The 20,246-nt window shown below is 48.0% G+C and overlaps 1 protein-coding gene across 3 annotated transcripts in view; it reads left to right on the forward strand.

Moving 5' to 3' along the window:
- Window positions 1-20,246, forward strand: part of TTC12 (tetratricopeptide repeat domain 12) — a 43,404-nt gene that overhangs the window by 13,186 nt on the left and 9,972 nt on the right. For all 3 annotated transcript variants that reach the window (XM_035008964.1, XM_035008965.1, XM_035008966.1), the window contains 7 exons: window positions 3,080-3,139; window positions 7,377-7,448; window positions 11,690-11,750; window positions 12,171-12,359; window positions 13,460-13,529; window positions 14,251-14,339; window positions 16,059-16,227. In XM_035008964.1, coding sequence (XP_034864855.1) covers window positions 3,080-3,139; window positions 7,377-7,448; window positions 11,690-11,750; window positions 12,171-12,359; window positions 13,460-13,529; window positions 14,251-14,339; window positions 16,059-16,227 — 710 coding nt within the window. The remainder of the gene's footprint in view (window positions 1-3,079; window positions 3,140-7,376; window positions 7,449-11,689; window positions 11,751-12,170; window positions 12,360-13,459; window positions 13,530-14,250; window positions 14,340-16,058; window positions 16,228-20,246) is intronic.

Genomic DNA, 20,246 nt, shown 5'->3' on the forward strand with positions numbered 1-20,246 from the left:
TAGAGTTGAGGCACCACTTAGCCCCATTTCTGGAGGAAAATTGATATAGGGGAGTGAGTTTGATAAATAAAATGGCCAGAGGTTGGCCTAGCGGTGTGCATTTCATCACCCTAATGAGATTATAAACTTTTCCATATACTACCCCCCCACCAACGCTTTATTTTTAATAGATGTTTAATAAATCCTCTTAAGTTACATAACACTAGAGGAACAATCAGTCCATTTAAGTGAATTAAGTTTCTGTTGACACTTTGAAAGGAACATTCAAATGCAAGCAATTAATATAATAATTATAATTCCTTTTTACTTTTCACCAGATTTGGTCTCCAAAACATTTACCTACTGATGCTTTTTCAGTCTTGTTACTTTGAAGATATTTGAAAGTAGTAAAATTGAATTGCTTTTAAAATGTTATGTAATTCAGACTTCCATCTAATTCAGATGGTTTGTACCCCGATCCATCTAAATTAGTTACATACTTACTGTAAGCAGCAAGTTTCAGCAGCAGTTTGATTAGGTTCTGGAGAATCACATTAAGAATGGGTGTGGATAAAAATAAGCAAATGTAATGAAAAGCTTTGGGGAAGTGATTCTTCCCAGCTTTCCCGAAGAGAAAGCTTATTCAGAGACAAATAAATACAAAGTGTGCTGTTATGAACCACCAAATCACCCTTGACTATTTTTAAAATGCTTCCCCTGTTTGCATGCAGTGTTAGAAAACACTTAATAAGGACCCTGTGAATTGAGTGTTGCTGCTTGCTAGAGAAAAAAACCTACCCTTTCATCGCTCTGTTTTTTTCCTGGAGTTAATGTTATGATCAATAGATTGCTGGTGTAATTTAGATAAATCAGGAGTTTAATTGCCATTTGGAAAAGTAGTTCTTCTTAAAATGTGGAAAAGCAAAAGAGAACAGGGAATTTATAGGGTGTTGAATCCAAGCCTTAAAAAAAAAAAAAAAAAAAAAACCAAAAGGAAGAAAAGAAAAAGTAAAAGGCTGTGTAGACAAATTGCTGAAGCCCACGTATGCATTTTCAGAGTCTGTATGTCTCCTGAGTAACAATGTGAGGGAATTGTGGCTTCGTTTGTTTGTCTGAAAGGATGCTAGTCTCCTCCTCACATCCTCTGACTTACAGATGAAACCCCAAACCCTGGGGGGAAAGGATGGGGCTTTATGGAACAGTTCAAAGCGCCATCCTCTTTAATTAGTACAAAACCTGAGTTAATGAAAGCACCACAGGACAGCCTCCTTTCTTGGAAGGACTTGGACTTGGTTAGCCGGCTAGTGCCTGCTCCCTGCTCGCTTGGGATGGATGCTTAGATCCCCTGTGAGTTACAACACTGACTCCATGATTGGCTTGACCATGTAAATATCTCAGCAGAATTTTGGCTAAGAATGTCACAGTGCCCTGGGACAGTTTTGATCAGGGGGACACCTACACATGTATCGGCTCTAGTTGGGGTGACTGTGGGGACTCTGGGAAAACCTCTTATCCTCCAGGTGCCTGGTTTTCCTTTTTCACACTGGAGTGATCATTGCTGCTTCCTGGGACCTTTCCAAAAGAAGGGTGCTTAAAGTCTATTTAGTTCAACTTGATAAGGGATGTATTGACCGCCTGTTGTGATCAGTAATTCACTCAGAGGTGGAGTAGCCACTCTGCTTGCTGGTAGACAGCCCTCCGTTACTCTCTGTGCCACGAGTTCTTCAGTGTACATTGAGTGGATCCCAGCATTCTGAATCAATTCTTGATTTTCAAGATTTCCCCCCATTCTAGGGGAATCCCAAAAGAGGCCCCCAGGTCTTTTGGCAGCGATGGATCATAGTGGTGGTCTGACTCTTAAATGTCAGCCCATCACCTACATCGCTTCCTTCTTCCTGTGCTTACGAGGAAAGCAGCAGAACTTTATCTTTTTTGAGTAAAAGCTTTATTGAGATATAATTGACATGACATGCTTTTTGCTCATTTAAAGTAAACAATTCATTGGTTTTTAGTATATTCACAGAGCTGTGCAACCGTCGCCATAACCAATTCTAGAACATTTTCATGATCCCAAAAAGACACCCCATACCGTTTAAGCGGTCCCCCTGCCCCAGTCCTCCCGTCCACCCCTACCCTCAGCCTTAGGCCACCACGTGTCGACTTTCTGTCTCCATACGTTTGCCTATCCTGGACATTTCATATAAATGAAGTCATGCAATATTTTTCCTTTTGTGTCTGGCTTCTTTCTTGTAAATTCTTTCAAGGCTCATCCATGTTGTAGGATGTATCAGTGCTTCGTTCTTTTTTATGGCCAAATAATACACCATTGTACGGATGGACCACATTTTATTTATCCATTTATCAGTTGTTGGACATTTGAGCTATTTCTGCTTTTTGGCTATTATGAATAATGCTGCTATGAGCATTTGTACACAAGTTTTTATGTGCACATATGTATACACCGAGGAGTGGCTGGATTATATGGCAACTCTGTTTAACCCTTTGAAGAACTGCCAGCCTGTCTACCAAAGTGGCTGCATCACTGTACCTTCCCACCAGCTGTGTCTGTGAGTTCTGATTTTTCTACACTTTCTCCAACGTTTACTGTTATCTTTTTTTATTTCCTTTATCATTTGATTTCCTTCTGGAACATCCACAATGGGGTAGACTCTAGAAGCTGGCTCTTCCTTTGTAGATGGGTTTAGTGTGCTAGGTATTTTCTTTTGCCTTTCCAGATCCTTCTCTGCCCTGTCTTCTGGGGACTGACCTCTGTGGACCTACCCCCTGACTTCCTGGCTTCCTAGATTGCATTTGGGCTCAGCCAGTGAGATCAGAAGGAAGGAAGAAAGTGAGAGTGGGGCTCTTTATTCTCCCACCTGCAGCTCTCCTAAAAGCCTCAGCTCCAGCTTGGCAGTGCGTTCACAAAGCTGTCCTCTCCCGTTTGTCAGTGGCTCGTCCTGCCCCTTCGGTCCTCGCAGTGGTACTGGCTGTCCACGGTTGCTAGCCCTGGGGTTCTCTAACATTCCCGTTGGTTACACTGTTAACTGAGGACCGCGTGCCGCAGAATTACATATGAATACAGCCCTTTATGTCATTGCAGGCTTATCTAAAACTCGGGGACTACCAGAAGGCAATCGTGGATTGTGAGTGGGCTCTGAAGGTAAGAAGAGAGAGCCTTTTCCACGTGATGGAGTTGGGCTCGCCAGGCCGGGCATCTGGGTCCTGAAGTGAACGCAGGAGAGTGGACAGTGTTGCGTGGTGGGCCAGGCTCTGAGCTCCGCAGTCAGGCCCTGACCTTCCTTATCTATAACGTGGGATCCATAGATTGTTTTAGGGGTCACGGTGATGCGTGCGAAGCACCAAGCTCGTAGTCAGTGCTCCAGAGAGTGGCCTTCCGTGCTGCGTGTTCAAGGTTTATATCGCAAGGGCTCATCTTCTACTGCTGTGTCACCAGCCGCTCTGCTTCCTGTGGCAGTGGCAACGCCTCCTTCTGTTTCTAGAACCAGCCATGGGAACGGGTTTCTGCAGTGGTGCTGTCCTTCCCCATCAGTTTGTGCTTTTCCTCCAGCCCTAGTAATTTGGCATATTCGTGGAGGAGTAATCAGAATTCCTGTCGTTCAGCCCGGAGACTACCAGTCAGGGCTCGGGCAGATCTCCTAACGCTGTGCACGGCGTCTCCTCTGAAATCTGCCCAGGGAGATCATTTAAAGTGAGGAGAAGTAAGGGCCGTTAAAAGAGAACTGTCATGATCGCTTCTTAGAGACATTATTTCGGATAATTAAATATTTAAATAAGTCTTCCTCTCCCTTTCTGCGAAGGCCCTCTGTCACAGGGGCTCTCACTGAAGAGAACCAAGGCAGGGTTTCTCAGACTTCCTCACCGAAGGGCTGCTGATGGAGCGAACGTGAGCCCCTGCAGGGTCTAGAAGCGGAGAGCATGACATTTCTTGTTAGAGATGTGTTTTATCTGAAAAATCCTTGCAAGTTTTGTATTGCACTCCATGGAGTTTATCTCTTAATATCACCATGTTATTTTCAATCACTTATGATCAAGTAAAACTGAAGTGCCAGGAGAACATGCCAGGTTTATCTTATGGCCCGGATCCCTCCAGCACAGCACCCCCACCCCAGCATAACAAACGTGGCCCAGAGTAAGAGCACACTTCGACAGCAGCATATTGGCTACAGCTCCCTTATTTCTTACTGAGAGGGTAAGCAAGGGAAACTGGGGTGAATTAGGACCTCACCTTGCTAATAATGGTTTATAAAACACTAGGAATCCTCCAAAACGGACGTGTGGGCGTGCATGATTTCCTTATCCCTTAGAAGATAACAGAATGTCCACAAAACCTGTCCCATCACATCGTTACAGTCTTAAAGTTACAAGAACTGCCCAGAGCTGGTGACATCAGGTTCTTCACAGCCCCAGCATAGGTCCCCCAACCTGCTTTGTCGCTTTATGTGATCATGCTATTTTCTCTACCATTCCGTAAGAGAAGCGAGAGGCCAGGACGTTTTCCAACAATAACAGCACAAGCCACGGTTTGCTGCGTGCTGGCCGTGAGCCTTACAACTTTCTGTTCTGTTCTCTTCGATACCACCGTTATCCTTATTTTTCTGGCAAGGAAACCAAGCCTCGGAGATTAATTAAGTAACCGTGCAGGATCACATAGCTAACGTTGGTCCAAGCTAAGCCAGTACTCTGAATCCTCTCCTCTGTACAGCTTCTCCACCGGAACCTGAAACCCCACAATCCCTGGGTGTGGATCTGGTTCCCTTCCGTGGGGCTTCCAGGAGTATCTGTTCTGATCTGAACAGGGCCCAAGAAGTAGTCCCACCGTCTTCATGCCGACTCAGGATGACATGCTGGCCTCTTCCCAGATGTTAAACGAAGCACAGTGTAATAATTAGCAGTGAGACCAAAGCAGAGCAGGCCCAACAAAGCTGACATTAAAAAACTCTGACCCTCAGCAGCCAGTCTTGAGGAATGCCCCGCGAGGCTCCCCATTGAAGAAGCTTGGGTAACCACTTGGAGGGATAGGGGAAAATGTATACGGAGCTCTCAAAACTAACAGTGGTTGGCTCTGTGTCAGAACCACGAATGTAAAAGTTTCACTCTCTTTAAACGTAACATCAATAATGCATGTCAGTGGTATCCCGTTATTAATAGTCTGAGTACTTTGATGCCAATTTAATATTTTTGACACTTTTGAATGGGTAGAGACAAGCTCATATAATGATAGTTCAAGACTGATGTTCCTTGTCAGGGAAGATAAGGCAGCGAAGCTGCTTTCAATTAGGATCAGAGTCTTTCTTTCCTGGCAGAACTCTTTCTGCACGACAAAATCCACCTTTCTCTGAAAACAGGACTCCTTTTAGGGGGATCTGGGGCTCACCTGAGAAAATCCTGGTGAGCACTGACACATGATCAAAGGAGACGGGCTGGGCAGTGAGACATCCATCTGGCCCTCTGTGTCAGCATCCAAGGCGGGCGGAGTCCCAGCGCACAGGGGACTCTGAGGCCCCCCCGCTTGTTCTGCCCCCTGGTGTAACCCTGATGCTCTGCCAGCAAAGGGCCAGGGGACATTTGGCTTTCATGGGCCACTGCACTGGCATTTCCTTTCCTTTGGACCATTCCTTTCCTGCCCCCTCGACCTCATTGTTTGTGGATTCTCCAGAGCTCACTCCCCGGCTCCCTGCCTTTCTTCTCTCTGCCGCTTCTCCCTCGGAGCTCCTGCCTCCTCTCCTGGGTCCACCACTGGACAGAGGCTAGCCCCTCATTCTGCAGGACTGCTTCACTTCCCTCACTTGTCCCCCTGCCTTTCCCGCCTCTAGCCAGTTCTGCGTACTGCCTCCGGAGCAACTTCCTTGCACCCATGCTGTTCATTCATCTCCCGCAGCCTGGCGTCCGAGACCTCCTCATGGAAGCACTGTCTTGCTTGCCCCATCCAGGCTGACCCTCCTCTGCCCCGCTCTTGCCCCTTGGCCTGGCCAGAAGCCCCCTGTCCCCGCCCATCCCCGGACCTTGCTCAGCCCATTCTCCCTCCTTCCTTCTCTCTCCACCTCTCCATATCCTTGGAGACCCAGCTCAAACCCGTAGTCTGCACGCCCTTTGCTAAACCATGCCGCTTCACAGTGGATTTCCCCCTCCTCGACTGCTATCGCACTTTTCTGAAGGAGAATTGGTATAGTCTGTAGCCTTTGGGGCCTGGAGTCAGATGGCCAGATTTTAGATCCCAGCTCTGCCCCCTCCAGCCCCTAGTTTCCTCATCTGTGCAGTGGGGATAATAATGGCATCGATTTCATGGAGTTGTTCTAAGGCTTATATGAGATAATTCGTACGACCCGCATGGCAAGGGTAAGGTCCTGTTGTCATTACTGTCGTTCACTTAGCAGCGCGTCAGGAAATGACGCTCACGAAGACGCACCTGTAAAGGCCTCTCCACGTAGGACAGTCATCGCTGCCTCTTCTACCACCGTCTGTCTTTTCTTTCCGTCGCCCCCTTTACTCTGGATTGCTGCCGTTCTGGCCAGCGTCCCACTTCTGGGGAGAAGCAAGCCAGGAATTCACCCAGGACTTTTTAGACTAGCTTGCACTCTAGACCCTCGGAGGGCATCCCCGCACAATGCCTCTCACATAAAAGGGTTCACTTACTTAACTGGATGTTAGAAGTTGTAGTCGGCATCATTGTGCGAAGTCAGTCAGTCTCTCTGGAGTGGTAATAATTAGGGGCAGGCAGGTGCAGGGCCCCCCGTGCAAAGGCTGTGGCCTCACCTAAGTTTTGATCCTGCCTTCTGATGGGGGCATCCCTCCTGATCTTCAGTGACAAGAACGTAAGTTCCCGGGGTATATGGTGTGGTTTATTTCAGGGAAGGAGCTTGCGAGGCCCACTAAGATGTCACAGTGACCTCAGCTCTTTACCCAGAGTAAATGTTCCTCTCTTCTGATAAACCAATGGTCCTTAAGCTTGGCTGCGTGCTTATGTCTCCTGGGGATCTTACAAAATTATTGATGCCTGGGCCCTACCCCAGAGTATAAGTTTTAATTGGTATGGGGTTCAGCGTGGCCTTCCAGGTTTTGGTAAGCATCCCCGGTGATTCTGATATTTGGGTGAGGTCAAGAGCTCTTCTCAACTAAGGGTTTCTGGTTTGTCTCCTGATTGAGTCTCATTAAATGGAAATGAAAACTGGCAAGTATCATTAATTAATTTGATAGAGAGCTCCTTGCAGGCTTCAATTAGTTTGGCTACATATGCACAGAAAAGTTTTAATTGTCAACCCTGGTAGCTGTCCTGAGAACACGAGTTCTGCCTTCCCTCTATTAGCTAGGCAGTTAGGGGAGTGGCTCATGACTTCAAACCTTCTGAAACATCTGATCAGTCATTCTCTTTTACGCAGTGTGATGAAAAATGCACAAAAGCGTATTTCCACATGGGAAAAGCCCACCTGGCCCTGAAGAACTACAGTGTGGTAAGTTCTGAGAGGAATGGAAGGGAACGTGTGATCACAGAACGATGCTTCAGATCGCCTCAGAGAAGGACCATGTTCCTCCAAAGTTGATTAGGAACTAATCCACCTTTTAGAATTTTCCAAGGTAACTCTTCAAATCTTTGAGTTGGGAAGGATGTTGAGTGTCGTCCAGGACAGCCCCACCTGCTCTGGGAATCCCTTCTGCAGTATCTTCTACCAGTGTTCTGTCGGCCCCAGGAGGAGCATCTCCGGAGAGACGAACACAAAATTCACTTATAATCTCACCACCCAAAAGTAACCATGCAGATACATTTACACGCTGAGATATTATATATTGTTAACAGCAGCTTTGTTGAGAGATATCATTCACATACCAAACAGTTCATCTGTGGAAAGTGTACAGTTCAGTGGGTTTTCCTGTATTCACAGAGACGTGCAACCATCATCATACACAGCTTTAGAACATTTTTGTCACCTCCCCAAAAGCCCTATACCCATTGGTAGTACTCTGCTTCCCTCCACCCCCACCTCAACCCGAGGCACCCGCTAATCTACTTCTGTCTCTATGCATTTGTGTATTCTAGACTCTTCCTATGAATAGTATTATACAAGATATAGTCTTTTGTGGTTGGTCTCTTTCACTTAGCATAATGTTTTTAGGGCTCATCCATGTTGTAGCATCTATCGGTACTTCATTCCTTTTATTGCTGAATAATACTCCGTTGTATCGATATTCTGCATTTTATTTATCCTTTCCTCAGTTGACGAACATTAGGGCTATTACGAACATCCACGTGCAAGTTCTTGTGTGGACGTGTGTACAGTCCTCTTGAGTATATACCCAGGAGTGGAACCGCTGAGTCCTATGGTAACTGTATGTTTAACTTTGGAGGAACTGCCAAGGTGTTTTCCCAAGTGGCTGAACCATTTTACATGCCCACCCACCGTATATGGTTTCAGTTTCTCCACATCCTGGGCAATACTTACCTCTTCTTGATTACAGCCATCCTAGTGCGTGTGAAGCATAACTCGTTGTTTTGATTTGCGTTTCCTTGATGGCTAGTGATGTTGAGTCTGTTTTCTTGTGGCTTGTTGGCTGTTTGTATATCTTCTTTGGAGAAATGTTTCCTCAGATCCTTTGCCTATTTTTTTATTAGGTTATTTGCATTTTTATATTAAGTAAACAGTGCTTTATATGTTCTGGATACAAGTCCCTTATCAGACAAGTGATTTTCAAATATTTTTTTCACTATCTGTGTTGCCCTTTCACTTCCTTGACTGTGTTCTTTGTAGCACAAAAAATTTTTAATTTTGATGAAGCCTAAATTATTTATTTTTTCTTTGATTGCTTATACTTTTGGTGTCATATCAAGAAACCATTGCCTAATCCAAGATTTACTTCTGTGTTTTGTTCTGTTTTATGGCTTTAGCTCTTATATTTAGATCTCTGAACCACTTTGAGTTAGTTTTTGCATATGGTGTGAGGAAGGGATGTAATTTCATTCTTTTGTATGTGGATATCCAGTGTTCCCAGCACCGTTTGTTAAAATGACTGTTCTGTCTCCCATTGAATAATTTTGGCACCTTTGTCAAAAATCAATTGATCATAAATGCATGGGTTTATTCCTGGACTCTCAGTTTTATTCCATTGATCTATATGTCTATTCTTATGTCTATACCACATTGTCCTGATTCCTATAGCTTTGTAGTAAATTTTGAAATTGGGAAGTGTGAGTCTTCTAGCTTTGCTCTACCTTTTCAAGATGGTTTTACTTATTCTAGGTCCCTTGAATTACCATACAAATTTTAGGATCAGCTTGTCAATTTCTGCAAAGAAGCCAGATGGAATTTTGATGGGGATTACATTAAATCTGTAGGTCAGTTTGGGGAGTATTGCCATCTTAATAATATTAAGCTTTCAAATCCATGAACATGGGATGTCTTTCCACTTATAAGATACCGTATTTTAAAAAAGAAATTGCCTCTTATTATACATTAAAAAAATTATTTTCGTCATTGGATTTTAATTCTAAAAGTAATACAGGCCTATTGTACTAAGGTCAAATAATAGAAAAGTGAAAAAAGAAAATGTGGGCGCCTGGGTGGCTCAGTTGGTTAAGCGACTGCCTTCGGCTCAGGTCATGATCCCAGGGTCCTGGGATCGAGTCCCGCATCGGGCTCCCTGCTCTGCGGGGAGCCTGCTTCTCCCTCTCCCACTCCCCCGGCTTGTGTTCCCTCTCTCGCTGTGTCTCTCTCTGTCAAATAAATAAATAAAAATCTAAAAAAAAAAAAATGTTAACCCTCCCCTCGCCACCAAATTCTATTCATTCATTCATTCATTCAGGTAATTAATTCACTCAGTGAATATGTATGCATACTTTCTATGTTTCTGGCACTACCCTAGACAATAAGAATACAGTAGCAAACAAGACAAAATCCTTGACTTAATGGTAGTTACATTCTTGGAATAGAAGTGGCCGGGAGACAGGAACCACATAAGTAGATGTGTAGTATGTTGGTTAGTGATAAGTGTTATTGAGAAAACGAAATCAGGAAGCAACGAAGGTGAGATTAGTTTTATAAGGAGTGGTCAGGGGAGGCTTCTCTGCAGGAAGGGAGGGAGTGAAGTGAGCAAGCCATGTGGCTGTATAATGAAGGAGCCGTCCAATCAGAGGGTCAGCTAGAGAAGAATGATAGGTGATGAGGTCAGGGAGACGATGGCGGTATGGTAAGGGACTGATTCCCTACAGCCTTACAGGCTTTTGGAAGTACTTTGGCTTTTACTTTGAGTGAACTGGGAGCCATTGGAGGGTTTTGAGTGAAGGAGTGAAATGATGTGACTCACGTTTTAAAGGATCACTGCTGCATTGAGAATATATCTTGACATAGTAGACAAAGAACAGAGAACTAGTTAGAAGGCTATTGCAACAGACTTTCCAAGTGAGGTGTAATGATGACTTGAGCCAAGTTGGTGTTGAGGGAGGTGGTGAGAAATGATGGGATTCTGGATATATACTGACAGTGAAGCCAACAGGAATTGCCAATAGACTAGATCTAGGGTTCAAAAGGGGTTGGATACAGGTTCACTGCCCTCATCCTTTTGAGCTGCTCTAAGAACTACCAGAGACCAGGTGGCCTAAACAGCAAACACTTAGTTCTCACAGCTCTGGTGGCTGAAAAGTCCAAGATCAAGACACCAGCAGATTGGTGTGTGGTGAGAACTGCCTCCTGGTTCATAGATAGCCAGAAGGGTTAAGAGAGGTCCCTGGGGTCTCTTTGATAAGGACACAAATCTCATGAGCGCTCCACCCTGATGATCTAATTACCTCCCCAAAGCCCCACCTCCAAGTACATCACATTGGGGGTTAGGTTCCACCATAGGAATTTGGGGGAGGGGGGGACACAAACAGTCTATAGCAGTTACCATGTTTGATGTGTATACCTCTGTCCCGCAACACTAGTCTCTTTTATGTGATGTTTTTTTCTTCCATTCATTTTTTAACCCTAATCTTTTGGATGAGCCTTGAGCTTTCAGGACAGCTGAGAGCCATTATTTTCTGTGCTTTTTTTCCCTCAGTGACTGGGCAGAGTTCTTAATACCCCTGAGGACAGTATTGCTCAAAACCCAGTAACATGCCCCACAAGCTAGAATCTTTCTTTTTTTCAGAAACTTTCCAGCACTTTCCTCATGGAGAGGCCCTCACTCTCAAGTTTTCTTGCAAGTCATATATGGCCAGTGAATGGACCCCTTATAGGCTCTCTTTGCAGCCCTGTGTATTTACATAGGCACTTCGCTTTTCCTGTTCCCAAAAGTCTCTGTCAACAGTGTCTCCAGCTTCATTTATTTCCCGACTGCTTGTGGGCATATCTGACAAGTAGCCTCCTGTTCTCTCTCAGTGCAAATATCATATCTAAATTTTGCAATCACCTTATGATTATTCCTATACCAGCCAGGCATGATCCACGAGAATTTAGGACTGGATATTTTTCCATCACAGGCTGGATCTGATAACACTATTTTTTAAAAATAAGTTCTGAAATAATGCCTCTTGCCCCACAGAACCAGAGAAGCCTAAACAAAATGTCAAATGCATGCTGCATTCCCCCTGCCTGCCTCCTACGCTGGGATCGGGAGGAGGCTGGGAGGAAATAATGAAGCCCAGCCCCGTGGTGCCTGGTGTCTTTCCTATAATCACCTTCACCCCCTGACCACCCTTCAAGGTCTTGTTTCTTTTTTCCAGGCTAGAGAGTGTTATCAGAAGATCTTAGAAATAAACCCCCAGCTTCAGACCCAGGTGAAAGGTGAGGATGTTCCTGCTGGTGTCCTTCGTTTGAATTCCACTTTCGCTTTGTGCTCCGGCACATACCTTCTCCGCACTTGGCCTCAAAGCCACATCAAACCCTCTCTGTTAGCAGGCTGCCCGCTCCTCTTTCCTCTCTGTTCTCCCACTCAGACCTCTGCCTTCCTCCTTTCTACACCATCGTCCCTTAGAGCCTTCTAGGCAGGGCATAATGTTGTCCTTGAATCCCGAAGATGGTTTAAAATCCTGGGCATAGACTGTACACCCTTCCTAAAATTTTCCCTGCTGAAGCCAAGTTTGAATGATTGTAATGCTTCACGCCTCTCAACCTCGCATCCTCAACAAAGGTGACTCTTTGTGTCATGATGTTGACCGTTAGGGTTTTGTTTGTTTCTCTTTTCTTTTCCTTCTTGTTTTATAGATTACCTGAATCAAGTAAACCTCCGGGAGAAAGCAGACCTTCAAGAGAAGGAAGCCCACAGATCGCTGGATTCGGGGAAGAACACAGCTGTGACAGTCAAGAATCTCCTGGAGACGCTTTGCAAGCCCGATCAGACCCCCTTGTTCTATGCAGGGGGGATTGAAATCCTGACTGAAATGATGCAGGATTGTAAGCCCGAGATGCATATGACCTCGTGAATATATAGTGTAAAGGGACAGTGTAGAAGTCAGTCCTGAGGAGGCAGAGAATCCCTATGTCCCTTCCTTCCACACATACTGAAGATCTGCTGTAATGTCAGGACTGAAGAGGCCACGTAAGAGATACACCCCCGCCCCGGCTCCCCCTCCCCTCAGAGCACGCGTGCACTCAGCACATGCGCAGTAGACGCCCCAAACACAATGCAACACAGAACACACATACACAGGCCGTACACCCATGGCACATACTCACACCACATGTATATAACTCACATATGCACACACCACACATAATCACCCCTCACGCGTGCTCCACACATCGTCCACATGCCTGCACACCTTCTGGGTTTCCCTGCATACCCCCTGGATGCCCCAACACCGTATCCCACCCTGACACAGCTCCCCCCAACCACGGAGGAACGGAAGACAGAATTTTGTAAGATAAACTGCAAGGTTCACCCCAGTTACATGTAACGGCTTCTTAGGACATGTAAGTCGTTCCAGAGCAAATATCAGCTCTCCTGCTGGTGAGACCGTTCTCTTTTTACCGGTTCTTACAAACATTGATATCAGGGATTCAAGCACTCTGTACTCAGTGACAGGATGCTGTGTGTGCAGAGATGGGATCTCTGACCTCCCTGTAGTGTAGGATGGAGGACGCTCAGATATCCCCTTCACTAGTTTCTTGAAGAGTATAGGTTCCTCTCTAGAGCCTAGAAACAGCTTCAAAATCATATTTAAGAACAGATGGATATGCTAGTTCTTCCCGGAGGTTGAACAGCTCCTGGAGACTCTCTAAAGATGACAGAGTGATGCGTTGTCAGATAACCGACAGGGCCCCCGGGCCCAGCTCCCCTTCTCAGAACAGGATGTCCCTCTCCCTGGGGCTACAAGTGGCCGATGACAGCTGTAGGTTTCAGAACGTAAAGGTATTTGTTTCTGCCCAATCTGTTAATTTGGTGAGCTTGACATTCCATAGTGGGTTTCTCATCAACAGCTGGCTCTGTTATGGCTAGACGTCAGCCAGACCGTTCAGGAGTCTGACGTGGTTTTTTTATGAATTCATTCCAGGCACAGAACGAACTTTATTCAGAACACACAATGGATTCAGTCTCATCAGCGAGAATAAGGTCCTAAGAAGGTAGGGGTGTTTGTAAAGACAGTCAGCAGTAGAGCAAGGAAGGACAACCAATCCCCCATGAAAGATCCCTGGTCACACAGGCAGTGGCTTCCCTGGCTGGTCCTGTCCCTCAGTCCGCGGTGGTGGCCCTGGCAAGGGGCGGGGCTTTGCGCCTCCGCTAGTTTGAGTTTGGCCACAGTTGACCACAGAGAGAGAAGAGGTCAGCCACGCTTCCCGGGGTCCCTCCAGACACTGCAGAGTCCGAGAAGTGACCCTTTTTTCTGGTTTCCCATCAGTTTGGGCAAGATTGCCATTTGTTCTTTTCCTCTCTTGGAATTTGCTGATCACATCAAGAAACGAGATCCGCTGGATCCTCAGGCTTAGGAGGACACTGACATGGGTGGGGGTCACCAGCACATGTTTGGGTGTGTATGGGGGCCCATGAGCCCTCCGTAGGCTGCTGGCCCACCACATCATCGGTCACCATGTGGCCGTCGCCCGTGGCCCTGGCTCAGCAGCCTCCCTCCATGCAGCCCCGCCTCCTCGGCCTGCACCCCTGTCCCGGAGCTCTAGGTTCAGTGCTGACCAGCGCACGGGTCCTGGTGACCTGCGGCTCTGTGTTAAAACATTGCTTGCTTCAACCCGCCCGCACTGGAGGAGTCTGGAGGTGGGCTAAAGCCAGCCAAAAAGAAGGTCAGGACTACTTTCCAGTTTTAATGTTGCCGTCCTTCATCCATTCTAGGTGCTTTTCCACGGCAGGAAAAGATGCAGTGGAAGAGATGGTGTGCGTGTCTGTCCTCAGGCTCTGGCAAGCAGTGTGCACGGGGAACGGTAAGTGCGGGTCGTCGCCGTTAACCCTCGTCCATAGTCTGTGGGTACGTATGCGTGGGCAGGACTGTCTACCCCGCGGGCCAGGCCCGAGGGAGGTGACGTCCGGACCTTCCCCCAGAGAGCATCGGGGTCAGAAGCGAGGCCTGCGCTGCGGCCACATCTGTACCTCCCTCACAGCTGCCCTGACGGTGGGCAAAGTCACTGTCAGCAGAACGAGCCGTCTCATCCCCTGGGCGATGGCAGCGCAGTGGACAGAGCTGTTCCTGTCCTGTCCACCTAAACGTGTCCTTCCTTTTTGCTGACCGCAGTACCCGTTTCAGTGTCGGGAGACTTATGATGGTCCCTGCTGACATCTTTTTTATGACACCGATCAGTGTAATACTGGGACAGTAGATGCTACACGACGCTTACCGGCCTTGTTCACACTTATTTACCTTTCTGCATATTAGCATTTTCTGGGGTTCACTAAGTTTCTGCACAATCTCTCTTACCCCTTTTGTAAAGTAGTAAATGTAAATAAAAATGGTAAGTATTTCCCTCATTTTAAAAAAGTCGTGTTTTCATAGGGAAAGACCCAACCATGGACGGAAAACACCGAAAATGGGGAGAGTGGCATCTGGGTCTCCTTGTCACAGGGCTCTTGTGGGAAGCCAGCCACAGAGCTCGTGGAGGCAATTCGTAAACTATAACAGGCTGAATATGCGATGATACGACTTTTCCCCTTGATTTAGTAGAGTGAGGGAATCATCTTAAGTTGCAGAGGACTGGAGAATGAGGGGGACCCTTTCCTGAAGGGAATCAGGCTCAGACGAGTGCGGTTATCAGGGCGCCCCACTGCCCTGTGGGATTCTGCACTGGCCCGGGGTGGTGATCTCGTACCCCCCACACACATGAGGGGGAGGGAGGCAGGGCTTGGTGACCGAGCTTTTACTCCGGTGAACCAGACATAGCGCTCTCCCTGCAGCCCTGATTTCCTCAGCCTGCGCCGACTTCGGTTTCAGTGAACCTTGGGGTCACGTTTTTCGTTAACATCAGAACAAACATGGTCACACACAGCCTCTGATGCACATGCTCTGTCAGATCCATGAAATCTGGGTATGTCCAACTCAGTGAATACAGAGAAGATTTTCAAAAGGACACGGGGATGCTTATAAAGTTACAGACATGGAACTCTGTCCCTGATACACTGTTGAGTGGGAGAGGGAAGCCGAGACAGGGTAGGGTGGACCATATTTTTAACAGTGTTCACAGGAGAGGTGGGGGTGGGGGGGCTGCTTTAAGGAATGAGCTTACCTGGAGGGGCCACGAGAGGAGGGGCCCTTCATGGTCAGCTTTGTACTCCTGTGCTATTTGGATTGTTTCCAGTGAGCTCCTTTTGCAGCATAAGAATAACGCTACGTGGCGCCCACATGTGAGCCAGCCCTGTTCTAAGCACCGGCTCGTATTCACTCCCTGAGCCCTGCTAACACCTCCGGCACGTCAGCCGCCTTCCTCGTTTCACCCACGAGGAAGCTGAGGGGCACGGGAGTTCACGACTCAGCCACGATCGTGCCCCTGGTCACCAGGACCCAGCAGCCTGGTTCTAGAGCTCGTGCTCTGACACTTTATTACCCTGCCTCTCAAACGAGGGGGAGACCTGGATTTCCCAGTGGCATGGTGGGAGAGACAAGTGGTGTAACCGCTGTCATGTGCACGAGGTGCTCGTCCCCTGTCTTGCAGAGGAAAACCAGCGCCTGCTACTCCAGCACCCCTACGTGGGCCGGCTGCTGCCGTCCTTGCTGGCCGCCAGGGCTCTGATCGTCCGCCAGCAGAGCCTGGCCCTGCTGCTGCAGCTCGCCCAGGCGGGCCACGGACGGGGCCTGATCATCAGCCACCTTGACGGGACCCGGTAGGACTCTGCTGGCGGGAGCTTCCCTGGGGCTTCTCAGACTGTCACCTGCCAGGGTAACACTTGCCTGTCCCCTTCCCACACCTCCAGCAGGAGAGGGGCCGTCAGACTCCATTAAGGGTCAAACCAGAAAGGAAGGAGCGCACTCCCTCGGGAGGACCTCCGGGACGAGCTCCTGCCTGAACTTAGTACCCCAGGCACTTTCACTTCTCTGACCGGTTTCCCTTTCACGGATACTACAGGTGGTGTAAATGGCAGCCCTTCAAACCCAGACTGGGAATCCAGCTCTGAACTAGGTCATTCGCTCCTGCCCCTTTAGCCTCCGTCCGGCTCTGCCCTCTTTCTGCCCACACTTTTCTTCTTCCATTCCTGTTCGAGGTGACACTCTCTGAGTTGGCATGTTCTTCAAGCCTTTCTGGAGCAAGGCAGAGTAGAAGTAAATAAACGCATCTGGAACACTTTTGCACGTAGGTCTTTCCAAGGTTTACAGCCGTGGAAACAGAATGTGCCTCTCCCCTGAGTAGACTTGATAAAAAATTTACTGAACCCCAGTGATGCCTTCCAGTGCTTTTCAGTTGAAATAGTACTAGTTTCTACGTGTGAAATTACCATTTTTTATATCAAAAGAGTTGAGTGTTGGCAATTCCGTGTAGCTCCACCTGGTAGAAGTCGAGCAAGGATCACAGCGGGTTTTATACGTGTTTCATACACAATCTGAAAACAGAAGTTGGCTTCCGATTCTTCTCACTATTACCTCACTTCATCTCCTCTCAGCCTGGGAAGGAGGCAAGATAAGCGTTATGAGCCCATTTCACAGATGGGGCGGGAGAAGCTGCAGCACATCACCAGGGAATCTCACCCCGTTGTCTCCCAGGCCCTGAAGGCTTGCTCCTGCTTCTGTTCCCAGTAAGAGAAGCAGCCAAATCCGGAATCCTGGCAGGTCTTTCCTGGACCGAATGGAGACCTCCGGGGCCCGTCCCCCGGAGCGGGGAGGTCCGTCGTGCTCAGGACGGGGGCTTGCTGAGCCGCGCTGTGGCCCTCCCGCTCTCAGCCCTGCCGCGGCCCCCGTGGCTCGCAAGCGGGGGCTTGGCATCCCCCCAAAGCTCAGCCCACACAAGCAGATGGACTGTTAGAGTTAAATCCTCAAAAGCACATTTCACATTTCAGATGACTGCAGTCACTTCCTCGATGTCTTCCTCATGGTTTTTCATTTGGTTTTGGCCTCTCTGAGTAAATGTAGCTGTGGTTGTCCCAAGCTTCCTCCTTGTCCCCCCGCCCCCCAGCTGTCTTTGACTTGTTTGAGTTTTCATTTGAAATTTTCCATTGTTTTGGAGAGTGGCATTTCTGAGCATCTCCCACAGTCCTGCCTTGTCTCCAGACTGTCAGAGACACCTCTGCCGATTACCTTCATGCCCACCATTCTCACTAATGTCCATCTCAGATTAAACCAGAAAGAGGTAGCCTGTGTTCTCTGAAATGAAGAGAGATGGTTTGAGGCTGCACACACGTCCCACAACCTCCCAGAGAGACACACATATCACTTTTCTCTTAAAATGCTTTCCCCCCTGTGAGAAGTCAAAGGGGCAAACGAGTACTGACAGGAACCGAGTGAGGGCCAGTGTCACTTTGTGGAAAGTGCTGGATTTTTCAATGCAAGCAGTCATGAGTTCAAATCCTCTGCTTGCCTCCTTCTATGTACGTGGCCCAGGAAAGCTGCTTAACCTTGACAGTGTCTCATCTGTATCACAGACTCCTGATGAAGCCTAACAGAAGTGATGCATGCATGCCAGTCACGTTTCCTGCTGCGTTTTACAGAATACCTGATCGGGAGAAGCTGGTCTTGTTTATCTCACGGAACAGGAAAGACTGCAGATGGCCACAGCCAGTTCAGTGGCTTAAAGATATCAGGGTCAAGCCCTCTGTCTTTCTCTTGATCTCTCCCTCATGGTCTCACAAGGCTGCTGCAGCTCCAAGTATCACATCCCTCATTAAGACAGGTTACCAGCAGCTAGATCTGTCCCTTTTATCAAGAGAAGCTACTGCTTATTTCTGTTTGCTCAGGATTGTGTCACATCCCACCCTGGTTGGAAAAGTGGTTCCAGCTTCTCTAGTAGAGTCAGCAGGAGAGAAGGGGGATAGCAGGGTATCTGTGGGATTAGCCAGCAAACGGCGCCTGCCACAGTAATGAAACAGTTAGGATGTATGTTTCTTCACCTGGAGAGGAAGCCTAGTCGTTCATGTCTCCTAAGACAAAAACCAAGATGATCTTTTTTTTTTTTTTAAAGATTTTATTTATTTATTTGACAGAGAGAGAGAGACACAGCGCGAGAGGGAACACAAGCAGGGGGAGTGGGAGAGGGAGAAGCAGGCTCCCTGCCGAGCAGGGAGCCCAATGCAGGGCTCGATCCCAGGACCCTGGGATCATGACCTGAGCCGAAGGCAGGAACTTAATGACTGAGCCACCCAGGGGCCCCGACAAAAACCAAGATGATCTAAGACTGCCACCTCCTCTTCTGTACACTTCAGGTTCATTAGCATTCATCCTCAAGACTGAAGAAAACAGATTTAATTGCTGAAGGAAGAATCTGAACTAACAACAAAATACATGATTTCTGACAGCAGGAACACTAGAGCATACCTCTGAGGAACTGGGGATTTGCAGCAGCTTGGAGTTACCCAGTACCACAGAAACAGTCTGGTCCTGCCCCACCCAGTGCCCGTGTCCCCTGTGGGGTACCCCACTATGGCCTGTGCGTGATGCCCTCCAGGGGAGATTCCGGCATTGCCCATTATACTTTTCTCCATTTGATTAGGATGGGCGCTGTAACAGCTAATAGACTGGGAGTCTTTTCCCAGCCAATGAAAAGATGCAGATCTCACCTCCCAGGGCAGCTCATCCTGTTCCATCCTGTTCCATCCTGACTGATAGAAAGCTATCTCCTTGCACCAGGCACAGACTGCCTGCCCCATCCCATGCTCCCTACGCAGAGGCCTTGGCTCAGTCTATTCAAGGCCTACAGAATGCATCAAATCTCCCACTTTCCGGTGCTCGTGGCATCTGAAGACACTGATCTTTTCCAGGTTAAGCATCCTGGTTTCCTTGACCATTCTTCAGATGATTTGACTTTCACATCCCTCCTAGAACAAGCTGCCAAATAAATCCAGTAGTGTAGATGGGGGTGACTGGAGTCCATTCCTAAAATCCCAATCTGATAGTCCCTTTCCTGCCTCTATTGTTAACTGCCCAATGGCATTGGGTCCTGTGGATCACTACCACGTTTCGTGAAACTCCACAGTGTGGCTGTCAGACCATTGCCCCTCTTGGTCCTCCTCCTACCCCCAAGTGCATCCTTCTTGGCTTCCTTCACAAGCTCCCCTTATGCCGTCACCCTTCCAAGTCAGGGATCCTACTCCTGGCCCTCTTTTCATTCATGGCCTTAATTATCGTGTGTAAGTCCTCTGAGTGCTCGGAGCCTTCCCTCTGCCGCTGGACATGTCCATCTCAACGTCACAAGCGTTACTAACTGAAATTGCCAGTGGTTCTTCCAACCAGGACCTCTCCCTGAACTTCCTGCCTTCATAGGTGGCACTTCATCCACCCAGTTGCATAAGCCAGAATCCTGTAGGAAGATGGTGTATTGTCACTTCTCCCTCCTCAGCATCTGGACTCCCTTCCTTCTGGCTCTCCTCGGACATCTGTGACCTGCCCTTCTAGGCTTTCGCAAAGGCCTCTCTCTTCCCAGCGGGGTGTCTCCCTCTGCCCCTGCCCCAGCGAATCCCTCCCTCTTTACTGTCTGGCCCATTCCAGCTCTTCCCCAGTCGGATTCCCTGCCTCCGGTATGACCCGCTCCAGTGAACACACGTGGGTCACTGTAGGTCACCAGGAGCCCAGCACTGCGCCCCTGTACTAAGCACAGCACTCAGCACACTGTAGGTGCTTAGGACGGTTTGGCTGGACAGACAGAGGACTCCCAGTGGTGCCAGTCAGTCTGTTAGGGCAGCCGCCCAAAATTGCGTTA

Source organism: Mirounga leonina, unplaced genomic scaffold, assembly GCF_011800145.1.
Source record: "Mirounga leonina isolate KUSES-001 unplaced genomic scaffold, KU_Mleo_1.0 Mir_153, whole genome shotgun sequence".
Lineage (NCBI taxonomy): Eukaryota > Metazoa > Chordata > Mammalia > Carnivora > Phocidae > Mirounga > Mirounga leonina.